This window comes from Pseudonaja textilis, chromosome 4 (assembly GCF_049901715.1).
Source record: "Pseudonaja textilis isolate UNSWEBS1 chromosome 4, rPseTex1.2, whole genome shotgun sequence".
Taxonomy (NCBI): domain Eukaryota; kingdom Metazoa; phylum Chordata; class Lepidosauria; order Squamata; family Elapidae; genus Pseudonaja; species Pseudonaja textilis.
This window is the reverse complement of record NC_141993.1, coordinates 53,779,563-53,805,406: the sequence shown is the minus strand read 5'-3', so window position 1 is coordinate 53,805,406 and position 25,844 is coordinate 53,779,563. Positions and strand designations below refer to the sequence as shown.

At 37.5% G+C, this 25,844-nt stretch overlaps 1 protein-coding gene across 2 annotated transcripts in view; it reads left to right on the top strand.

Moving 5' to 3' along the window:
• Window positions 1-1,003: 1,003 nt before the first annotated feature.
• The window catches only part of IGF2BP2 (insulin like growth factor 2 mRNA binding protein 2), a 68,268-nt gene continuing 43,427 nt past the window's right edge, over window positions 1,004-25,844 (top strand). For both annotated transcript variants that reach the window (XM_026701367.2, XM_026701366.2), the window contains exons 1-2: window positions 1,004-1,265; window positions 2,638-2,698. In XM_026701367.2, the coding sequence (XP_026557152.1) occupies window positions 1,091-1,265; window positions 2,638-2,698 (236 nt within the window). In that variant the 5' untranslated portion in view covers window positions 1,004-1,090. The remainder of the gene's footprint in view (window positions 1,266-2,637; window positions 2,699-25,844) is intronic.

The window sequence follows — 25,844 nt, the reverse complement described above, 5'->3', positions numbered from 1 at the left end:
ATCTCAGCTTTTCCACCGGCCCCGAGGAGCAGGAAGTGCCCGGCCATTGCGGTTTGCGACTTCGTTCCCAAGACAGCTTTCCTCCTCGCCTCTTCTGATAGGCTAATCCTGGTTGAAGAAAGAAGAAATGCCCCTCAAACCAAGCCAGGCATTAAAACCAGGGACTTGTTGGAAAAGTTGCTTTCTGGTTCCGATGGTAAACCGCGGTTAGAAACGACGGGAGGAAAAACCTCCCTCCCCGGCCCTTCTCTCCCAGGTAAGCCATTCGGGCGCTTCGGAACAGTTCGCCACACAGGAAAGTAAAGGAAATCTCGAGGTTTGCGATTTTGAGCCACACGCGCCCCCAAAAAGATTTGCCCAGAAAAACCGCCGCCCTTCGCTCTCCTGTACCCTCCGGTCGCCTGGCCACCCCGCAGCAGAGGTGCAAGAGAGAGCCATCGCTTTCAGGCATCCGGTGGCGCGGACCTTGGTGTGGGAGAGGGCTTCCTGACACGTGCGAGTGTCCGAGAGTTACTCCAGCTAAAAAGTGAGAAAGGAGAGGGTTAAAAAAAATAGCGGTAAGAATTGCCGCGCGAGCTTCGGAAGAGCCTTCAGGCGCAGGGTGGGCGCGAAGCAAACCCCAATCGAGCACGTGCCTACGTGTTTCTGGCTAAGAGGAAAGGAAAAGATAGGTGGGGCTTGCTTGGCCGTAGCGCCGCTCGTCCATCTCTCTCGCGCGCTCTCTCTTCCTCGTGTGTGTGTGTGTGTGTGTCGTGAACCGGCCGAGTCTCTGCAGGATAACTGCTGCCCCAACCGCCGCCCCCTATCCGTCCCGGGCGAGACAGGCGGGACTGAGGACCCGGAGAGCTGGAGGGAGGGCTTGTGCGGGGCTGGGCTCGGCTCCGCCCGTTCGCTTACTCGCTGCCCGCCCAGCTGCGGGGCGCTGTTGTAAGCAGCTAGGAGGAGCGGCTAAGCTGGGTTGGGCCGGCCGACGGCGGGGAGGTGCTGGGTCTCGAGCTTCACTAGGTGGGTGGGTGGTAGGAAAGCAGGAGGGGGTGGCCGCGGCGGCCTTGGCTTCCCTCCGACTCTTCCCCCTCCTGATAGGCGGACGATGAAGAAGCTATACATCGGCAACCTGAGCCCGGCCGTGACTGCCGAGGAGCTCCGGCAGCTCTTCGGGGACAGGAAGTTGCCTCTCACCGGGCAGGTCCTGCTCAAGTCTGGCTACGCTTTCGTGGACTACCCGGACCAGAACTGGGCCATCCGCGCCATCGAAACTCTCTCCGGTAAGCCACGAAGCGCGGCGCTCAGGACTAAGGAGAGGGCGTGCGGAGATACCTCTTTGCCTTGACCTCCGCCCGCTTTCCCCCTGCTGGCTCCTGGCCACTATTCCGCCTTCCGTCTGGACCAGGCCCCTTGGAGCCGGCAGGGCAGCGAATGTCTCGGGAAGAATCTCTGCTTGGGCGAGATGTTGACACAGCGGGTGGGGGACTTTCCCTTATTTACTAAGCTCCCCCGCAAGAGACGGAGAAAGGGGGCCCGGTGCCCCCCTCCTGACCAAACCGAAGCGATCCCTGGTGCCTCTCAGAGGGTGGTGGTGCTGCTGCCAGAGCCTCTGAGCCGGTGCCCGCGCCTGGGCGCCCTTTCCCGTTCGCCCTGAGCGCGCTGCGCTTCAGCAGGCGGCCCGGCGGGCGAGGGAGGGATTTTTCGCTGATTTTTTTCTCCGATTTTATTGAGCGGCTCCCGAGTGCGGGGTACCGATCCCTTTAGTTTTCCCGGCTTCCGCTAGATCTGGGGCACCTTTCTACGAGGTGCCCTGTCCCAACTCGCCGGGAGCCCGGAGCAAAGAGCCCCAAATCTGCCCGGGGGCCCGGAGTGACGCGCAGCCCTGAGGCCGGCTAGTCATACCGGGCACGAGCAGAGCGCGGCTTGAATTGACGAAAGGGGACGTTTGGGCCAGCCCCAGGAGGCAGACAGTCCATCGGGTTTGAGCGGGCCGGCCTGGAGCCGCTACGAAGAACCGCTTGGAGTAGTTGGCCCTTCGCTCACAGACGCGCGCCTCGTCGCTTCGTTCCGGAGGCTGAATGTTAGCCGGAGCCCAGCTTGTTTAAGCACCAGCCCTTTAATATGGCCATTTATCTGCCGATTCCTCGGTCGGTTGTTCGCAGTCCTAGGAATAGTTTGGCCAGAAGAAATGTACCTGAATGGGCCGCGGGGGAGGGGTCAGCGTACGCACCAACGGAGCAGGCTCCGAGTCTTGGGCTGAACCGCGGTGCTGGCACAAGAATGCGTGTGAACGGTCCCAGTTGTAGATCCTGACGGGCAGAAGGGCACCCCCACCCCCGTCAAATGTTTCCAGGGGCAGGGGATGAAGTAGTTTCTTTGGCCAAATAGTTCACTTGAGGAAACAAAGACGGCTCTCCCCCCACCGCATGCCTGAAATGCTTTCAAAGCCCATTTCTGCTTAAGGGAGTTTTACTCCCAAAGGATGACTTTTTGCTATTTTTCCCCATCAAACTTCTCTCATTTTCCATTCTCTAACATCATCTCTGGGTAATCAAAAAATGAGATGCCCACAGTCAGTTGCAACAGAGTTTGGATGCTTAGCAATCAGAACTCTCACTCTTAGAAATGGATTCTTTTATGTTTACTTTTAAGGTAAAGCAGAGTTGCATGGCAAAGTCATGGAAGTGGATTATTCAGTCCCCAAAAAACTAAGGTAAACTATTTGTTCTTACTGTTATTACAAATTATTAGTAAGTTGGAGAAAAATAAGTAGCAGAAAGTTGCATCTTGAAGTTTAAACTGCAGTTCTGAAAATACTTTTAATAGTTACATTTTTGCTTTTGTTGTGTGAGTTGTTTTTGTTTCTTGGAAATCATGAGAGTTTCCTCCTGTATGGTGGTTGTGACATACACTTTTTTTAAATAAACCTGATTATTCTTTTTAAGAGTCTCGATGCTGTAAAGCAAAATTTCCTCTTATGTTAAAAAAAAAACTTTTTCAGGATTCTCAATTGAGACCCTGATTTTCACAAGGATTAAGTCCTATAAGCTTTTTAGTATCCACTCAGCCAGAAGTAAAGATATGGCCAGGGACATATATATTAGCTCTTAGGTCAATAAAATAAATATAAAAACAATTTTGGCTGAAGATGATGGGAACTGTAATTCAGCATATCTAGGAGAAGTTGTACAACTGCTTCATTGCTTCCAAGCCTCAACTATGTGGGGAAGCTTTATTTCTAAAAGCTTCTTTTATGTGACTTGTATAAACCATGTCTTATTTGTGGTACTTTTTCAAAAAGTAGTAATCAGTGGCAGAAATGCGAGTTACATGGGATGATACTAGTGTTTTTTAATTTGCTGTTCTCATTTTCCGATATTCTATGTTGGCATGATATTTTCCACTGTTCAAAGTGATGCGTATTCTAAAAAGTTGTATTTTTGATGAGAGGGTAGTGAAATTGTAATGTTTTTAAATAATCATTTTTAAAGTATTTTATTGATATTGTTAGATAATTGTTTCATCATTATAGCTGTCTACACAATTTTGAAATGCTCTCACATTTAAAGTTCTGCAGTTTATTTCCAAATTACTAAAACAGTGGAATGAATGAAGTGTTATTGGTCTTTTTTTACTTCTTTTTGTATATATAAATTATTTAAAATTGTAAGTTTTGTACTAGTCCTTCTATAGCAAATTGGAAAACTGACTACATCTCTGTTGCTCTGGAAAATTCTGCCTTTATAGTGCTTTGTAATGAAATCAACAATTTTTTGCACTTGGGAGTGTCAGATGATTTCCAATTTTCTGAAGATCTTAATTTGCTGGTCTATAACTGAATAAAAATTTGATTTGATCTGATTTAAAGATCTTAAGAGGATTCTTTGTTCAGTTAGAAAACACCAAATATTTCAACAGTATGTTTGCGCTTCTGTTTAAGGAAAAGTTTTAGTGTTTAAAAGTGGAATATTAAAATTTAAATTCCAAAAGTATGTGGTACCTGAATATGGTTTTTTTTTTAAATTGTCTTAAATCTCAATATAGTATAAAAAGTTGATTTCTGAATTACATGTGTAAACATGATGGAGTTTTTCTTTGTTTCAAAGTATTATCAAATCACAAGCATAAAATGTGTAATGTGATTCAGAACTTATCTGTTCATCAGTGTGGCTTTTCCAAAATACGTTCAATCTATTAGAACTTTTGTTTGAAAACCCTTGCTCCTGTGTCCCATGATATGATCCTGGCCTTCATAATTACTTTTCTAAAGGAAGTTCAAAAAGTTATTGAAGTTTTATACTCACAAAAGTAAGATTCACTGTACTTATTAGGACTTAGGCAACAATGATTAGGGTTTTAGATTTAGTTGAATCATTTTTAATGCAGAAGTAACATGCTTGATGCTATATGGTTAGATTCTAGCATGATGTTTTGTATACAATGCAATAAAATATAATTGCATATAGCTGGAAATATTTTGAATTATATAAATTATATGATAAAAATATTGCATCTAATTATACAAACATTTTTGTGCTACAATGTGATCTAACATGATAGAGTACAAAAATATGGGAATTGGAGAATCATAGTTATTGCTACATTAATTGTTGTAGTGACAACTGTTCAATGCTGATTTTATGGGGAAAATGTTGATAATTATACAATTTGTCTTGTTTTATGTTCTTTATGTGGTACTTAAATTCTTAAATTCACTCTTATCAGTTGCCCCAAAATTGTAATAATTTTCAATTATATTTTTTGATTACTCCAGTCAGAATTATTTTTTTCCATCTAACCATATAGATACATGGTGTGTCTTTGTCTAAACTTCTTCCATGCTTCAAAATTGAAGAATAGAATCTTTTCAATGGGAATATTATCATGCTTTTTGAGTTAAGTTAGAAGTTCAGAAGTCCTTGAAGTTTGCATTAACTTTCATGAGGTGCTCAAAATCTAAATTACTGTCCTTTGCTTTAGATGATTTTTTTTTTAAAAAAAGAGTTAAGTTGATTGCAAGGCAACTTTTTTGATCAGATGCAAATATTGCCAAATTTAACTAGGTTAGAAATATTCTATTCTTCAATAGATTACTTTCATGCTGTGAAGTTAATATAAATTAATCCTTTTAAACAAAGATAAATTTTGTATTTGGGGTTTATTTTAACATTGTTGATATTTGACTAAGTATGGCATCAGAATGTAAAATTTATAATTTTGTGTATTGAGCTTGATTATTTAAATCTGACCAGAGAAATAAAAGTGATGTATATTGCAGTGTTGTCTGGAAATAACTTGAAATACGCATTCTGTAATTAAAATGCCTACACAAAGCACCCTCTGAAAACCAGAATTCTACTTAATTTTTAATGAGCCCCAAATACTCAACATTTCTGTTTCAATACCTATTTCATTAAAACAGAAATCATCAAGTACCTTTATAGGCAGATGGGTGTATTGTACACAAGACAGTTTTGAACTTGAGTACATTCAGGCAGATTATCTGTCAAAATGTTGCCATGATCAGAATTATGGGTTTTGATCAGCATAGCTTATTTCACAATACAGTAGCATAGCTAGTCTTTTAGATGCTGCTGGATCCTAATTTCACAGCTGCTCACTCCTGTTGCATATTTCCCATTCAACACATTAGATGGGATTTATAAGTTAGCAAATATATATTTATTGCATTAAATGAATTATAAAGAGAAGTCTTGTAAAGTATCATTTTTCTTGGTGTTGCAGGTATGAATTAAGTTTGAATGTTCACTTTCCATTTTTTTATTAACTTTGGCACTGTTTTTTTTTATAAGAATCACCTAAGCTTTGAAAACAGTGACAGCAACATGACAATACTGAAGATAAGGTCAAACAGACAAGAGACCAAAGACCATATTACAAATTTTTAAAAATGACAAATTTTCTATCTTGTAGTTTAAAAAATAATTTAGATAATATAAATTCATGTCTTTGCCTTCACTATATATTACATTTGTGGAGAAGACAAGTAGTATGCAGTATATCAATTCTCAATATCTGTTTTAAAATAAAATGAAGAACATTTAATTAGGTGAAGAAATAATTTGTTCAGTAACTCTATGAATTAAAATCTGTATATGTAGAATAATTATTGGAATGGGACAATCTATAGAATGATTGTGTTTCTAATTTTGATTTCATATTTTTTATGGAAATTTCATATATATTCTGATGTATTGATATATTCTGAATATATTCTGAAGGTGCTGTTATAGAGAGTTTTTGTAGAAACTAAAATGTATGCATTTTAAAAATACTTTCAAAATTGAAAAATATTAAAACAGCTTATTCAACATGTAAAAACTTAATGAATTATTTACTTTAAAAATAATATTAAAAATTAGAGAATAGTTTTATAGTCTCTATCCTAAAAAGCCATCAGGTGTAATTTATTGAAATATTTGAAAGAGAATTAGTCATATTTGGTTTCTAGTTAATTTATATGAATGGGAAAATACTTTTAATCAATTACAAAAGAAAAGAATACTAATATTTTTTATCTCTTAAAAAGATTCCTCCAAATCTTCTAATTTTACACAAAGAGAAGAGCAAAGTAACCTCTGTGTAAAGCAAAATACATGAATTACTGAAATACTTTTTGTGGTGTGTGTGCTGTGAGGAGGAAACAGTTATTCAACTGATGTGGCAGGAGTTGGGTACCATCAACTGATCTTTACATTATGAATGGTTTTGTATACTTAAAATATTGAAGACGGTAGACTTTAATAATATAATATAATATAAACTGTTATAAACTATAAACTATATAATATAAACTAATATAAACTATTATGTCATTACTCACCTCTTCATCTTGTCAGATAGGTCGTAATAGTTTTTAAAGTAGCTACTTTCCATTTAATTTATTTTCTGTTCAGAATAATTTGCCAAAACTGTTTTTAGTATTTTCAAAGAATTACAGCAGGATAATTATACTTTATTGCACAAAACTAAAGTTTTTCTTTAAAAGGGAAATAATACACATATTAGAACAACTTTTGTTTAATAATTATTGAATTAACTATCATTTCTATCTGACATACTATTAAAAAATTATTAAATTGTTTCCCCAATAATCACTTTAGTGATACATCTGGATTTTGCTGCTTCTATGAATCACTTTCATAGTAGCTTCTGAATGAAAAATAACTAGCATCTTAAAAAGAGTGTGAGAAATATAGATCTAGATCTTTCATGGTAATTTTCAGGATTGTAAACATGATGTCCCTGTTCTTGAGCTTTTTAAATGCAAGGTAAATGAAGAAGCAATAATGTATACTGGGAAAAGAATTAGAAAGAACAAGTTAGTGATCTTAAAATTCTGTGGGAATTGTGGAAAAGAGTGTTGTATAACACTTTAGTTGAAAAATGTGTGGAATGAAATGAGTTTTTTTCATCCTTATTTCTAAGAAAGACTTGCTGAATGTACTGAGAATGACCACATTATTTATATACTGTTTCAAATGATTTGATATAAATAATTGTTATCAATTTTGAAATGCCTGTTATGCATATAAATTCTTCAATTTCCTAAAGATACCATTGATATGCCTTCTAAGGTTATAAATCACTATATAGACCCAAGGGATATTTTTCAGAAATATTAGGTTTGCTGTATACAAATATTCATAACACCCTTAAAGTCATTAGACTCCCTATATTTCTCTCAGTAAAGATGGGAAGAATTTTTGTGTGTGTCTGGATGGAACTTCAACCAAGTGATAGAAGATGGAACAGAAGATGTTTATGCATAGCCTCTAGTAGGAAGAAAAAGAAGCTGCCAGGAATGGTTTTATTTAATCCAAATGAAAAGTCAGTCTATTGATTATAGGAGTCAACAAGTGAACATGGAAAAAGAAAACTAGAAGTAGAAAAAAAATGCAGAATAACATTTGCCCACAATTGAAAGAGAAATTGGGAGAGAAAGGGACCATTTCCGTTTCGGCATGATTAAACATTTTTAGTCTAACATCTTAGATATAATTGTAACTGATGCTGTACCTGAAATTAATATACTAATGAAATGTGTTTCTTCCAGTCAAAAGGAAGTGTATGGAAGGAAGAAATTTCTGCTTCTGAATGGATACAAACTATTTAGATTTTTCTAAACTGACAGTATCCATTAGGTATAGAGAGGGAGCTATTTTAGACCTTATTATAGACAGCCATTTTTTTTTTACAAACATCTATTATCTGGGGTTTTTGTGTGTGTGTGTGAAATGCAGTCCTGCTTTTCAATGTCCTGTGTTTCATTTTTGTATTTACCTGTAACGTAGTGCTGATGGAGTTTCTTGCTTTATAAAAGAATGTTTGTATAGGTAACTGATGACATAAAATTTGTATATGCCAATTACTCCTATAAGCATCTACATCAAAGGCAACTGTATGATTTTGTTTTGTTTTTGACCAATTCAAAACTGAATTTTCTGGGGGGAAAAAGATGCTACCCTTTGAAGTCTAATATTAAGCTAGGTTTTAGAATATCTTCTCAGCAGGTTTATCACCAGTCATCAGAAACACATTGGAATTCTTTCTCTCTCTCTTTTAATTTTTACTGAAGTGATTTGTTATTCATACTATCTTAATATGAACTTGCATCATATTTCCTATATTATATAAATATGGTTCACCCTGAAAAAGATCAAGGTCTTTCACTGATCTCTGTGACTGAATTCATGTCATCCAGTCAAGATTTAGCCTGTCCTTTGCCTGAGCTAATGAAAGTGACCCTGTCTTTTATCTGAAATACCGTCTCTTGTGTTTCCCTTTGACATCATATCTTTTGCAATGGCAGTCACCCTTGTAATAGTGCTCTCTTTGAGGATTTAAATGGCATGACTCAGGTTTGTCCAGAATCATGAGACTGCTTTGCTCATTACATTTTACTGTAATCTACTTGGGGTACTTATTGTTCTGTAAGAAATCATGCTAGCCTTTTCTTTGAAAGTACGCAGACTATCCACAAAAGGCTATTCTTTTGAATGTAAATCAAATGCCGTATCATTTTTCAAATGCTAAAGCTGACTCTGAGTGCTGATAAAATTGTTTGTTATTCAAGTGTGAATTATTCATTCAGCCATATTTCTAATCGTGGACAATCCAAGTCCAGTCCCCAGCAAACCATACTTAGGGATGAGTTAAAATGGAATACTTCATCAAAAAAGGGTCACATTGAAAAGTCTCACGCTTAATCTTCCAAGATTCCTCTGGTAATGAATAAAAAAGGATTCAAAATATTTTGCCTATTTAAGTTATTTTATGTGCCCCCAGGATATTATCTCTCTCACATATAAGATAAAGGTAAGATAAATGCTGGTTAAGAATATAATCAGTGTCCTGTTGGATAAGACTCCTGACCAATCTAGTACAGCAGGGAATTAACCAAACACATGAAGAATTTAATCTCTCAACAATGACTTTCATTGAAGTCACACTGCCATCAAGACTAATAATCATTGATCCACACAATTTCAATTAATTGTTCCAAGCCAGCCAACCATGTCTTATAGCAAATTCTAAAGCTTGACTATGCATTGTGTAAAAAAAAAAATCTTTTTGACTGTCCTTATTCTTCCAGGATTCGGTTTCATTGGATGACACAATTCACTAACACAGTTCATAATTTAATCAGAAGTTCTTTTCCTCTGGTCAGACCCTAAAACTTAATCGCATCATACAATATCAAAAGATGCTTAAATTACTGGATAATGTTTCAGTGTTGAAACTCACACTGAGGTTTTCAATTAAGTATAGGTAGATCTCATTTAGTGACCAAATTGGGATTCGCAACTTGGTCATTAAGAAAACTGTTTGCTAAGTGAAACCAGGACTGTGCTTTTGATCTTGCTTCAGCTTTCTTTTGGTTTACTGACCTACAAAGGTCATAAATGTGAGGATTGGTTATAAAGTTACATTATTGTCACAATTGTGAGCGGTTGCTGAATGAGATACTTACTAAATAAAGACTACCTGTAACTTCAGGCTCTGGATTGCCATCACCTACCCAGGTAGGTGTTGATCCTATGAGACAGAAATAATAGAAGATGGCTTCCTGTATTTGCTGACATCTGTAAGGAAATTCAATCAGATCATTAACTACACTCTTCATAGTTTTTTTTAAAAAATAGTCAGTCCTAACTATTTCCTAGATTGGGGTCGCCAACCTTTTGTACCTCAGGGACCACCAAACTCATAATTTTAAATCCCACGGACCACTAATATGAATTTTGACTGATGGTGGCTTGCTGACGTTGGTGGGAAAGTCAGTCCCATATTCCGGAGCTGCAGTAGTCACAGGACTGGCCCTTTGGTCATTCCGTAGCAGTTCCTCCTCCACCCAGGTGCACTGGCCTACCATGGACAGGAGGAGCTGCTCCGGGATGACCAAAGGGCCAGTCCTGTGACTACTGCAGCTCTGGAATATGGGACCGATTTTCCCACCAACATCAGCAAGCCACCCCGGGGCGGATTTCCCTCCCCTGCCATTAAGTCTTACCTTCCAGTTCCAGCTTGCATGGCTCTACTCAAGGTAAGGTTTGTGCTCAGCCGAAGGGTGGGGGCCAGAGGGTGGGCGGGCCATGTGGGCAGTGCAGATTTGTGTTCCCACGCACCCTGGATTAATTGCTTTGGGGGAAGTGTTTTGGGAGAGACATTTCTCTGCAGACCACCAAAATTTTCTTGTAGACCACCAGTGGTCCCTGGCCCACTGGTTGGTGACCACTGTCCTAGATTATATGGAGAAATTGCTTTAGCATTCTTCCCTGCTAGTCTGGATTATTCTGCACAAGAATCACCAGAGATAAACAATCTGTAATTCTGCCACCCAAATAAAATATTTTAGCTCCAACCATGAAAAAACTGGTCTCTAAAAACTGGAGTTAATAATTTCCTGGTTAACTCCAGAGGTGCACATAAACTACAATCACAACACAATATCCATTCAAGCTATTTCTCTCAGGCAGCCTTTTGGCACCTTTCAATCCCTTTCAATTTCACTCCCGTTGGTAAAAATGTTCTTCCTTAATACCTGATAAATATGGTAATTAATATGTATCCAGAATTGAAATGATCTGAGGTAAAGTTCAGTTCTAGTACCCTGAATTAGATATTTCTTTAGGACAATTCCTATGACTGGTAGTTTTATAAATAGATAATTTTGCCGCCTTGCATATTTGAAAATCTATCCCAGCTTCATATTTTAAGATGAAGAATAGAGAGAGCATTTTGCCATATCAAGCACATAGCATTACAAAAAAGACATTTCAGTTCAGCTTTATGTTGATTTTGTTCAGTAAAAGAAATGACTTTTAGCTAGTTAGTTCCATGAAGACCCAATTTATCCTGTAGCAATAGCTGAGAAAAATCTATATTCTTCCTTATTCCTTCTCCCCAATGAGACAAGATTATATAAATTCTGAAAGTGTCAATCCAGAGCTATTCTTAAAGATAAATTATTTGAGGTAGGCTTTTGATACCCACAGTGTACATAGAATATTGGATTCTGAACACCACTGAGGCATCCTTGGCTGGCATGCCAGCAAAAATGAACAAAGAGGGAACAAGTTGAACCTTGAATGAAATATTTTTCTACATTTTTATTTTTTAAAAGAATGGGATTGTAAATTGTTTCAGGTAAATTGTAGGTAAAATTTTCATACATTTATTTAAAACTTTTATATAGCCACCTATCTTCTAACCAGCTCTGGGCGGCTCCTAATCAAAAGTTAAAACAACACATAAAATTACATTAAAACTATAAAATTAAACATTAACACATTAAAACATTGAGAATAACCAAGTCACTTCAAATTTGGAATTATCCAATCTTATCCCAATGCCTGGGTGGGAAAAAACCCAGGTCTTCAAAGCTTTATATGGAAGGCTAAGAGAGTAGAGGCCTGCCAAACTTTTTGGGGGAAGGGGGCAGAATGTTCTAGATCAGGGATCTCCAACCTTGGCAACTTTTAAGACTTGTGGGCAAGTCTTAAATGGGACTGTTTAATATACAAATGTAGGACATATAAAGAATATTGACCATTCAAGTCAAAAATTGATTTCCGTCACAACTCAAAAACCAGTAGGCCAGGGATGGGGAACCTTTTATAGCTCACTCAGAAATTCTGGGAGTTGAAGTCCATAAGTGATAGAAGAGCCAAGTTTCCCTACCCCTGTACTATACATCTATTAAAACATTGAAGTTTGCAGATGATACAACAATGTTTGGTCTCATTCGAGATGAGGAATCCGCATTCAGACAGGAGGTTGTTCAACTTGCCTTGTGGTTTAACCGGGACAATCTGGAACTGAACACACTCAAAACCATAGAAAATAGTGGTAGAATTTAGAAGAAACACTCCCATACTACCACTTCTTACAATACTAGACAATACAGTATCAACAGTAGAGACCTTCAAATTTCTAGGTTCTATTATATCACAAGACCTAAAATGGACACCTAACATCAAACATCATCAAAAAAGCACAACAAAGAATATTCTCTCTGTGCCAACCAGTGGTGGGATTCAAAAAATTTTACTACCGGTTCTGTGGGCATGGCTTAGTGGGTGTGGCAGGGGAAGGATATTGTAAAATCTCCAGTCAGAGGTGGTATTTGCCGGTTCTCTGAACTACTCAAAATTTCCACTAGTGGTTCTCTAGAACTGGTCAGAACCTGCTGAATACCACTTCTGGCGCCAACTCAGAAAGCTCAAACTGCCCAAGGAGCTGTTGATACAGTTCTACAGAGGAATTATTGAGTCTATCATCTGCACCTGTATAACTGTCTGGTTTGGTTCTGCAACCCAACAGGACAGACACAGACTTCAGAGGATAATTAGGACTGCAGAAAAAACAATTACTAGCAACCTGCCTTCAATCGAGGACCTATAGGTCAAAAAGAGGGCTGTGAAAATATTTACAGACCCCTCACGTCCTGGACATAAACTGTTTCAACTCCTTCCCTCAAAACGATGCTATAGAGCACTGCACACCAGAACAACTAGACACAAGGACAGTTTTTCCCTGAACGCCATCACTTTGCTAAACAAAGAATTCCCTCAACACTGTCAAAGTATTTACAAAGTCTGCACTACTATTATTATTAATCTTCTCATCACTCCTTATCACCTTCCTCTCCCACTTGTGACTGTATGATTAACTTTGTCGCTTGTATCCTTATGATTTATATTGACTGTTTCCTAGTATGATTTGATTGCTTATTGTACCCCATTAACCTTATGATTCTTGACAAATGTATCTTTTATGTACACTGAGAGCATTTGCACCAAGACAAATTGTGTGTCCAATCACACTTGGTCAATGAAGAATTCTATCTATCTATCTATCTATCTATCTATCTATCTATCTATCTATCTATCTACATAATTAGGTAAAGTAATAAGTAGCAACAAGATTTACACTTCAGAAAAAAAGCTTCTAAATAATATGCACAGTGCTAATTTCTTCCATGAATTTTGTCTATAAATATCTGAGTCTTGGTCATTTTTCATAACTCTGATTAATATATGTGTGTCTTCATATCAAACCTTCCCACCATACATATTGGTATTACAAACATAAACTTAATGGCAGAGAACAGAGAAGAAGAGAACTTGGAGTCCAGTAACACATGGTAGAACCAGGAAAAAGTGTCCAACTCATCATAGTGAGATGTTGTACTACTTAACATTGATGCATTTAGCATTTGTTCCACATTAGTTCATTACTGCATTGTGAATAGAATAGAATATGCTTTATTGCCCAGGTGTGATTGGACACACAAGGAATTTGTCTTGGTGTAAATATTCTCAGTATACATAAAAGAAAAGATACATTCGTCAGGAGTCGAGAATCATAAGGTATGATACTTAATGATAATCAAAGCGCACAAAAAGCAATCAATCATACTAGGAAACAGTCCATATAAATCGTAAGTATACAAGCGACAAAGTTACAGTCATACAGTCACAAGTGGGAGGGGATGGGTGATAAGGAACGATGACAAGATTTAACAGTTATAGTAGCGCAAACTTTGTAATAGTTGAACAGGGTTGAGGGAATTATTTGTTTAGCAGAGTGATGGCTTTTGGGAAAAAAACTGCTTAAAAGGGAAGCCTCTGTATATAGAATGAGTAAATTAAATGTCACTATAGTTGCAGCATATTTATGAGAATTCCCCTCTTCTTTCAGCTTTCCCCTAAAAATGTATCGTAATGGAAATGGCTTGAAGGGCTTGTTGAGAATGCAGGGAGCATTTTTTCAATATTTGAACTTAGTTTCAAGTATAGAAGATCACCAAAGTCGGGGATTCTCAGTGTGGTTGCTGGCAGTGTATTTTGGAACTTTTCCAGGGGAATCCTTGCTCCTGCAGCAGTGCATCCATTGATATTCAGGACACTGAGATAATATGAGGCTGTGAATCAAATGGTTTATTTCTTTCCAATTGGCAGCCATCTAGAAATTGAACTTTGAGGCATGCCACTCCCCCACAGATCTTTCTGACAGCATGTAAAAAGAGGTTCTCCCCCCCCCCGGGGGGGGGGTCATTTAACTGCATTTGATATGTGAGTGGGCTAGAGATAATATGCAGGCAGCTCTGGGAGGCTGACTAAAATGATGTTTAAGCATTTAATGTAGAGAAACTAAGCACATTATACTACCTATTGATCTAGTTTCTTTTTGCACACATGGAGTTCTTTATGCAGAAATGGATAAGAGGAATTTAAGATTAATTTTTGAGACCTGGTGGCAGACATTCACAAAACTGTAGGATTTAGATATGGAATATGAGGTTCTCAAAATGTTGCTGCTCCATACTTCACAATAGCCCCAGCCAGTATAGCCACTGATGAGGAATGTTGAGAGCTGTCATTCAGAAATGTTGAGAGGGCAAAATCCCACTCCTTCTCCTCAGATATCTAATCCATTAAGAAGGAGGCTATATAATTAGGGGGACAGATGGTACCATGACAACAATAGGCATTTCTGTTCACATGGTTCATATGAGACATAGCTGGGTTAATGGAAAATTGCAATAATCCTGAGTGTATAATATGTCTTTTCATATTTCAGATTCTAAAGTCCAGGAAATCTAACTTTTGCTCTCCAAAAAAGGTACATTGGACATATTATAAAAGTTATATATTTCCAGATTCAAGAATGGCAAGTTCAGGTTCTAGTAGATCAGGCTTTTTATCTATTCATCATAAAATTGTCTGCCTGTGGCTAGATTAGACAATATTAGGGTAGATAGGCAAATAGTTTGATCTAATAAAAGCCTTTAAAAAGTTACTATGATGTTAAATGTACATAGACAATGTATTTGGATCCAAGCCTCAAGCCAAATCATGTATTTGCCAACAAAATACTGTGCAGAAAACAAAACCATCTCACTGAGATTTGGAGAAATAAGAATGTACTTACAGAAATAACATACATATGCATACAAGCCCTCAGGCAAAAAACATATAATTTTAAAAAGAAAAAAGCCCTCCTTATTTAACTCAGTATACATACACTGTAGTGCACAGTGTATGTGTATACACTGATATCCCAATGATCAACCTCTTTGGATCTTAAACACTCAACTATCTGCTATTTCCAGTTTGTTTGATTGTTTCAACTGGTCACACACTTTAAAATGAAAATAGGTTTTAACATTCTTCTCCTTTGAGGAAATTCTGGGTAGTAGAAGTTGAAATTCTTTGAAATAAGAAACGTGCTGAAAAGGCTGGTTCTTTGCTTTATAACAAGTTGATCTTATAGTTTAAGCCCAAAGCTAATCTCTTGTGGCACCTTACTTAATGTTTCTGACTAATTTCATGAAGAACCTATTCAACCAATACTGACTGGAAGTTCATATTATTAATAATACATGCCAAATGGCCGACTTTTGATCATGTGGATGCTGCAATGGTTATAAGTGTGAAAAAAATTATTGTTTTCAGTACCTTTGTAACTTCAAACGGTCACTAAATGAATGGAAATTTGAAGACTACTATAGTGTTAACAAATGACAGAACCAACATCTAAGGCTGCTGTCGGCTATGGCGCTAAGTTTTATAAGCTGACAAAATAGACTCTTTGCAAACATGTATAGAGGTCTAACACTAATGGCCCCTGAAATGGAATTTTAAATTTCTGGATTATTAATCTCTATCCAGCATCTCTGAATAGATATTACTTCATTGAAAAGCTTGGCTGTGGGTAATAACTTTATGAAAGCCATAAGCATATAAATACATACAAAACTAACTAGGATTCCAGTTTAAGGTTGTACTTATTTATCCATTATGTAGAGGTACACATGTATTTCCTGAAGTCTTCTGTTGAAATTGCAGTGAAAGTTACTACAATCTTGATGGAACTTCACCAGGGCCTTCTGCCATTAACCCGGATAATAAAGATGTCATCAATGTTCTTCAAGTAGTGAAAAGAGCTTTTGGAACCAGAACTGAGAGAATATTGTTTGCTGAATAATTATTGTTCCAAGCCACCACAAAGATGTTAGTGTATTATGGGGATGTATGAGTTCCTGTGGCAATGCCAGTGATTTAGGGATGTACATACAGTCCAGACCTGAATTAATTCTGAATGGATAAATGTGATATGACAGAATTTGCTGGTTCTGTATTCTATAATCAATTATTACATTTCAGGTATTTTTTATTTCATCTGCATAAAAGACATTGGTATAAACCGCTTCAGTGCCATTGATATTCAGGGTGATTCTTATGGAATATTGACAATGAATATTATTTTTTCCAAAAAGTGTTTTTTCATATATGACTTGGAATATTGATGCCATAAGACTGAAGAATGAATTCTATGTAATTAGATACCCTCATTTCTTTCCAGAAGCCAGTATTACATAGAGTTTTGTTTCGGGAGTGATTTTATCTCCCAATTTTCTATCTATTGTAAAAAATGGTGGTGGGAGTGTTTGTACAACCTCCCAATTGTGCCCTAACTTGGTGACTTTCTAGTTGATTTAACTCCTTTGCCTCCACTGCATTTCAGTGCAAATTAACTTACAAATTATTTGATATCAACTTACTGCCCTATGTGGAAGAATTTGTAAATAGCAGCTGGATCAAGATTCTTGCATCCATGTCTTTAATAGCAATAGCGCGTAGATTTATATACTGCTTCCTAGTATATTACAGCCCTTTCTAGGTGATTTATAGAGTCAGCGTATTGCCTCCAACAATCTGGGTCCTCATTTTACCGATCTCGGAAGGATTGACGGCTGAATCAACCTTGAGTCAGTAAGACTTGGTAAAAACTTTATAGTCTTGCTTTGTTTGTGAACTGTAAAGAAATAATGTTTTGTAACTCTTATTAGTTTAAAATAACTAATCTTGCTTTATATAAAAGTTCACAGTATGTTTAACATATAATAGGGGCTTGAAAGTGGTTTCTGAACATAATTGCTATGAAAATTACATTTCTTTCACTTGAAAGAAGTGCGCCTGACTCTGAAAACCCATTACTATAAAGATATTTATAGAATAACAGCTATTCCAAGACCAAACAATCTTTAACTTTGCTAGTTATTTATTTATTTTGTTTTCTTAAAAACATTGGAGCATTGTTTGTAATGTTCTTATGTATTGCTTTTAAATGATGTTGGCTTTATTAATTTTCTGAAGATCAACACCCACCACCATTACTCTGATGTCAGTATAAAACAGACAAACAAATAAAGCAAATTGTGGCCTTGAAATATATTTTAGTAAGCAAAGCAGCAGCTTATAGAGGCAATATTTAGTATAGATCTTATTAGATAGTTTCATATTTGGCAACTCACATATATTCATAGAGCATACGGATGATTTTTTGTTTATTTAGGATAGGACCAAACCTTCCATTCTAACGATCTCTTTTCACCTCATTTCAAATCAAATTTGGAATCTTCCCAACAACTGATTTTAAATTTAAATAAAAACATTGCATGCTATGACCAGAAATGTTCTACATGGTATATAGTTTGGTCCCATAGGAATTTATTGTATTATTTTGTCAGTCATGTATTTAACTTAAGCAAACCAGCCCTAGAACTCAGGGGGAGCTTTTGGGTATTTTCCTAGTAGGAGACAAGAAGCTGCCTCAAAGAAAGAGGGAAAATTAGTACTGAAATTGGACAGAAAGATTTAGTGACCAGACTCAGCTATTGCACTAAGCTATGGTATACTTAACCATGTTTTATTGAATGAACAATGAAATGTCTTATTTCTGCTGCAATTAAATTTGGGGTGTGATATATTGTGGAACTGTGCCCTCTGAGTGAATATCAGGGAAACCCCGGGGATTTTCTGTATGCAACTTTCTGTATGCAAACATGAAATTCAATGTAGAGAAAACTAAAGCCTTACACTTAGGCAAGAAAAACCAAAAGTACACATATAGACTGGGTGAAACCAGGCTCAATAGCAGTAACTGTGAGAGGGATCTTGGAGTCTTAGTGGACAACCAGCTAAATATGAGCCAGCAGTGTGCAGCAGCAGCCAAAAAAGCTAATGCAATCCTAAATTGCATTAACAGAGGGATACAATCGAGATCAATTGAGGTATTAATACCACTCTATAAAGCCTTAGTAAGACCAAACCTAGAGTACTGTATCCAGTTTTGGCCACCACATTATAAAAAAGATGTTGAGACTCTAGAAAAAGTGCAGAGAAGAGCAACCAGAAGGATTAGGGGACTGGAGGCTAAAACATACAACGAACAGTTGCAGGAACTGGGCTTGGCTAATCTAGTAAAGAGAAAGACCGGGGAGACATGATAGCAGTCTTCCAATATTGAGGGGCTGCCACAGAGAGGAGAAAGGAGTCAAGCTGTTTTCTAAATCACCTATAGGCCAGACAAGGAATAATGGATGAAACTGAACAAGGAGAGATTTAACCTGGAAATAAGGAGAAACTTTCTGACAGTGAGAACAATCAACCAATGGAACAGCTTGTCCTCAGAAGTTGTTATCAAGAAGAGATTTGACTGCCATTTGTCAGAAATGATGTAGGGTCTCCCACTTGGGTGGGGGGTTGGACTAGATGCCCTATAAGGTCCCTTCCAACTCTTGATTATCTGTTATCTGCAACTCTGTCATGTATTGACTATATAAATAGAATAAATATTTTCACATCCATATAATTGTGATGTGCTTTTGAACGTTTTTGCCATATGCGAAGGAAAGAAAGGTGTGACTGTTTTTAAGCTTTCTGAAAATATATGTAGCTGAGTTTAAAGGTGTGCTTACATTTTGGTACATTGTTTTTCCCATCATTTTGGAAGCCTGCACAGCCCCTACCTATGATGCTTGCTTGTAAAGTAATACTATATGGACTCAGGTGCATTGTGGAAAATTGTGGTGGTTCCACCTTTTCAAACATGGTATTCCTCTTAAGTCTCCATCACCTCAAATCAGTATTCTTAGGGCAACCAGTCCTTGGCATTTATAAAATAAAATGCCATGTGCTGGCATATATGGGTATAATTGTTACAATGAGATAACACAAATAGCCCAGATGTTCAATTAAGCTACAGGTATATTGTGCCAAGTGTTACAACCATCCTCAAATCTGCAAAGATCAAAACCCAGGATTAATTGTCAGGGTATGTTATTCACTTGGCTCTCCGCTTTTCTTGCCTTGCACTGATGAAGCAGAAGATACGTGGCACATTCAGCCAGCTTATTTAATATGGTTTACTCCAAGATTTGTCTTAATGTGGCTGATCAGAATTCAAATCAGGAAATATGGATGTTTCAGCAGATCAAAGGGGCGATTTGTAAATGATCCTATAAGCACTGCAATAATATAAATATTTACTAACAATGCTGTTGTTGCCAATCATTACTATTTTAGATCACTTAGTTTCTATTACCGTTTAGTGTGCTGGATATTATACATATCAGAAGTAATGTATTTTAGTAATTTTCACTCTTCTTCATTAGTATTCTCATGAAAATTTGAAAGTATTTCACTGCTTTTGACTTTTGACTTACTGAATTGAATTAAATACTATAAGTGCCCACATTGATAAATAAATTTAAACTGTTGCTTAACCTACTGGTTTTTTAAAATAAAAAATACATGGAGGAAGAAGAAGAAAAGCTTATTCTGCTTATGAGACCTGTTCCTAAGCAGTATGTTAAACAAAAACCTGCCCCATCCTCAAATAATTACAAGTTGCATCTCGGTGTTTTTAAACTTGGCCACTTTAAGATGTTTGACGATTTGTAGTATTATAACATGCTTATAGCAGAGTGGAGAAAAGGCTTAAAGAGAGATAACCTGCAGTCTGGCTGTGCTTCCAATGAAATTTTTGTCTGAGTTTCTATTCTGGCATGTGCCAGGATCTTCCCAAGTACTGCTGATAAAGGCTTGCTGAACTTACGTCCAAGTTAGATTTCAATATATATGTGCTGCTTTTCAGGGGAAATTCTATTCAGCAAATTGAAGGGAATGGTGTGTGTGTGTGTGTGTGTGTGTGTGTGTGTACATACACGTACTATTGGAGTACTTCCAGAAAAAAAGTCCTGAAAAAGCATGAATTATGCTGATGCATCAGAAACATCATATTTTAAAGCGCGCTATGCAGCTTTTCAAATGTATTAACATCTACTGCAGCACACCATTGCAGTTGATGTCAATATGTAAGTTGCACCTTGGTACTAATTTATATAATTGTAATTAGCATATGTAATGACCTTATAATTTATATAATTGGGGATATTGTATATCTCCAATGCTCTCCCCCCCACCCTTTTTTTTTTTTGCTTGAATATCTATCCAGAAATGCATGGCTTCCACAAATTAGGTTTGTAATGCTTTAGTGCGTCTTTGAAACAACTGCTAGACTATGATATATACTTCTTGGTCTCTGTTTTTAGTTACATGACCATTACTTTTTCATTATAGAATTGTAATTTGGTTTAATAGTTGTATTAAATCAAAACTTTAATCCAAGATTTTCAGAATCATGAAATACAATCTCCCTGACATTTACAGATAGTCTTCAACTTACGATCACAATTGAGACCAAAATTTATGTTTCTAAGTGAGAAATTTATTGAGTTTTGCTCCATTTTGCAACTTTTCTCACCACATTTAATCAGTGAATCACTGCAGTTCTTAAATTAGTAACATGGTTGTTAAGTAAATCTGGTTTCCCCATTGGTTTGGCTTGTCAGAAGTCACAACAGGTGATCACATCACCCTAGGACACTGCAACTGTCATAAATATGAGTCAGTTGTCAAGCATCCCTTATTCCAGTCAGTCCCTGCTGGTGCCCAGGGGTATCACAGTGCACTCCACTCGTAGTGTGGCAACTACGGCGGCCTGGGCTACGCAGGCGTCGATGGAAGAGGTTTGCAGAGCAGTCACGTGGACTTCGACTTTGCCTTTCATCCATCACTACCATCTGGACTCCTTCACTTCAGTGGATGCGACATTTGGACGGGTCTTTCAAAGGGTCGTTTGGACCATGAAAGCCAGGACTAGTCTTAACCCTCCCGAGGACAACCCTGCTTTGGTATGTCCCATCCTGACCTGTCGCAGCCTTACAAGGGAAAATGGGCGTGGTTTACCTGAACGCCACCTTTCCTTGTTAGGCAAGACAGGTCGGCCCCACCCTGAGGGTAGGTTCCCTTTGAGGGACCCATGGGGGGTGGGGTCCTGATAATGTTTTTGTTCTTCCTTTCTTAGAGGCAATCTGGTTTGCCACACTGACTTCGCAGAAACTGGGAGGAGTCATCCAGAGTGGGCGGGGCTAGGTTAATAAGCCTTTTGCACAGATTCAGTCCTAAGCAGCTAAAGAAGAGTATCACCCATTCTGACCTGTCTTGCTTAACAAGGAAAAGTGGTGTTCAGGTAAACCACGCCCATTTTGATCACATGGCCATGGGGATGCTACAACAGTTGTTAGTGTAAAAAATTATCATAAGTCACATTCTTTTCAGTGCTGTTGTAATTTCGAATGGTCACTAAACGAACTCATAAGTTGTAAGTTGAGGACTACCTGTATCACTATGAAAAATGCCCTTAAGTGTAACGAATGCATGACATTCAATTGCAAGAGCATAAAGAGAAAGGTAGATTGGGCTGATATACTGTACTAAACTATTACCTACCGTAGTGCCATTCAGGATCATTTTTTAAAACCATGACTTATGATCAGTTGTGATTTACACCATAAACTGTGCTTATGTACCATGGCTTAATACAATGTACAAGCCTGATACAATTGTAGTTGATAGGGGATTGTAGATAATCACCAACTTAGTTGCATTTTCATCACAACGGATACCCATACTTAATATAATCACTGTTCTGTTAAATTTTACTAGTGCTATTGGGTTTATATGTTACCTTTCAGCCTGAGAGTTCAGGAGAATTTATAGAAGAGCTGACCTTAATTTTATCTCCACAGCAAAATCATATAAGGTACATTGGATTAGTCTGAGACAGAGTTATTGACCCAAAGTTACATAGTCGTATGGAACTTGAACATAGGTCTCCCTGATCTAAATACATTATCTTTATTTAATTACATTATTTTGAAGCTATTCCTCTTCTCATTCCTCTGAAGGAAGTGTTCAGTTCAGGAACCTGAAAGTAAGCATCCTGGCAATTTGTTTTCTGTAGCAAAGAAATTAACTCTACAGTAATTCTTGTATTAATCTCATAGTTATGAAAACTCTTGATGTTCTAGCTGCAATTATACTGTAACTGTTCTCCCATTTGTTTCTGGTTGTTACTACAAGATTTGTAACCTACTACTTCTCTTAAATATCTAGTGCTAAAATCCTACTTCGAATAAAATGAGAAGGTATGAAGAAACCTATTATCTGTGCTAAAATGGATCAGATACTGAAACTGAGAAGCCAGGCTCAAGTCATTATTTAGCATTGGCAAAGGTTCACCATGGGATCAATTACAAGACCCATGAAATGTCATGTGTCAAAGCTTTGATTTTGAACATCTACAAATTTGACCACTTCAAGAGAGCAGAGGCATGCAGAAGAATCTGGTCACACATCTTAATTTTATTTTCTATTTCTGATATATTAAAGTAATCTGTAAAAAAAAAAAAAGAGTGTGAGCTGGATAAAGGAAAAGGCACTTTCTATAGTGAAAAAATGCAAGCAAAATTAAGAGAGAAAGGGAGAGAAATATTACATGCTTTACTGATACTGTGTATGTCAGATAATAGCATGGAAAATGTAAAAGCTAGCAAGTATCTTATTATTGATACTTGCTATATTGATACCTACCAGGGATATTGATTTCAGCCTACTGATCCAGTGAAAGTAAAATTAAAACCACTGATTTGTGTAATTTGTTTATCCTATTCCTCCTTTTGCCGTTTGGTCTCATTTGTTTGTGAATGCTCCCACTGTGTGTTGCCTGCTTCTGCAGATCATGTGTTAGAGGTTGGTTCTTTTTCTCAACAGCATTATCCTGCAACTGGACAACATGTCCTGCTATGTTGTCAAATTCCTCCTCCTTTCACTGCTAGCAAGCAGATTTAGGCCCAACAGCCATAGGTTTTTCTGCAGAGAGTTACATCTCATTACCTGAAACCATCCCTTCAAATGTTATGACATGTTCCTATCAACTTAACTTTAATTAACCCAATTTTCTGTCTTTGCATAGTATATTGAACTACAAGATAAATAAGATACAACGTGCACTGATTATACTCTAAGATATGATTGACAATAACCTCTACTCAATCCAAACCATCTCTTCCCATCCATCCATGACAATAATTCTATGAAGCTGAGGGGGAGGGAAGGAGAGAGGGGGGAGGGAAGTAGGGAAGAGGAGAGAGAGAGAGAGACTGTCCTCAGTGGCTGAGGATAGATTAATCACTATACCATACTGACTTTCTTCTGTCACAGACATTAAAATTGGAGTTGACATTTTTCATAGCAGTGAGAGTGTCTAAATTTCTCACAATAACATAAGATAGGGAGTTTTTTAAAGAAGAGATTGGAACTACATAAACCACAGATTGATCTTAGAACCGAGTGGCAGAGATTGATTCATACATCACACTAAGTCTTAATGTGGTTGTTTGCTTTCAGTTCGTGGGGCCCAGTCATTGTTACTTGTAAACTCTAGTTTATGGCTGCATTCAATGTGTGAACTCAATGATTGTAGCTTATTCATTAAATCACTGTTTAAACAGACCATGTCTTCTTATGATATGTGAGCCCATTGAATCCTGTGATTGAGAAAAAGAAGGAAACGGACTAGATCTAACTCAAACTCCAGGGCTATTTATGTGTAGAGGTCAAAACCAACACAAGAGTCAGTCGCTCTGGGGATAAAATCAGCACAGGGTAGGACAAAAGATTTGGTTGTTTTGAGAAATAGCAGGAACTTCAGTGAGCTTTTCTGCTATTGAACCAAATTAAAATTAGTTAACTGAGCATCCCAGTAACTGGGAAACAGGTGGAGCTATACAGAACAAAATCCAGATTGTACTCTAGTCTAATCTGGAGTGGGAATGCTTTTGAATTGGGCTCTACTACTTCTTAATGTTGTGGATCCGCTGTACTATAAGTGACTATAAGGATAGTAGGAATTTGTGTCACTAGAAGATGCACATTTGAGCAGTAGATATTGGCTCCTTTGTTATCAACTGATGTACTCCTGTACCTTGCAGCTTTTTAAGCTTCTCACTCATTGACATTTGAAAAAGGCAAAAATCCAGGGGTGGGATTCTACCAGTTCGCACCTATTCGCTAGAACCAGTTGTTAACACTCCAAGCAGTTCGGAGAAATGGTTGTTAGAAGAAATTACTGGCCTAATCCTGCAAGGAAGGCAGGAACGAAACATTCTTACAGAAACTGCCTCTCCGTTAACCCTTATTACATTATAGGCAGGACTAGACTTCCTGTCTCAGGAATGTTTCTGGAGTTTTTTCCCCCTCCTTTGTTGGTACTTTGCTTGTGTAGAGTGACCGCTCAAAGTTACAATGGCACTGAAAAAAGTGACTTATGACCATTTTTCACACTTACGACTGTTGCAGCATCCCCACAGACATGAGAGGCCAGGTGAGGAGATGCGTGCCTCAATGTGAGTGATGTTGAGTTAGCCACACCCAGCCAGTCACATGACCAAGCTGTGCCGACCAGCTAAGCCACGCCCACAGAACCAGTTGTTAAAAAATTTGAATCCCACCCCTGCAAAAAACTAAAATTCTCAGCTGCTGCATTAAAACATGATTGCTTTGTGCCCAGAAATCTGTAGTTTTGAGTTTCTTCTATGGCAAGTAATCTGGATTATTTTTTTTCTTGTGAGAAAAAAAGAGGGCTAACAGTGAAGAGGTATTACTAATTTATTTATTTATTGCTTTTATGTTAGATATTATTTGTGAAGACTTATGCATCTTAGGTATAAATGCTATAGTAAAGAGGTATTACTAATTTATTTATTTATTGCTTTTATGTGAGATGCTATTTGTGAAAACTCATGCATCTTAGATATAAATGCTAAATTACAGTTGCCATTATCTTTTATTGTAAATGACTCATTCTGAAACAAATAACTAAAGACCTAATACTATGTTTATATCTCAGTAATGCACATAAGTAATGTGTAGCATCAATTTTAAATCTGTTTTGTACTATTTTCTTTGAAGAGTTCTCCAGACTAGGAACAGAAACTGAAACAGAAAGGAAATTTATTCATGTTTGTCAATGCCTGTGTGTCTGCATATTCAAATTAACTATTGAAGTCTGTTAACCACATTAGTTTCCACAGGAAAACCCTTCACTTTTCTAGAGCTTGTATTTTTGTTTCAGTAAGATTT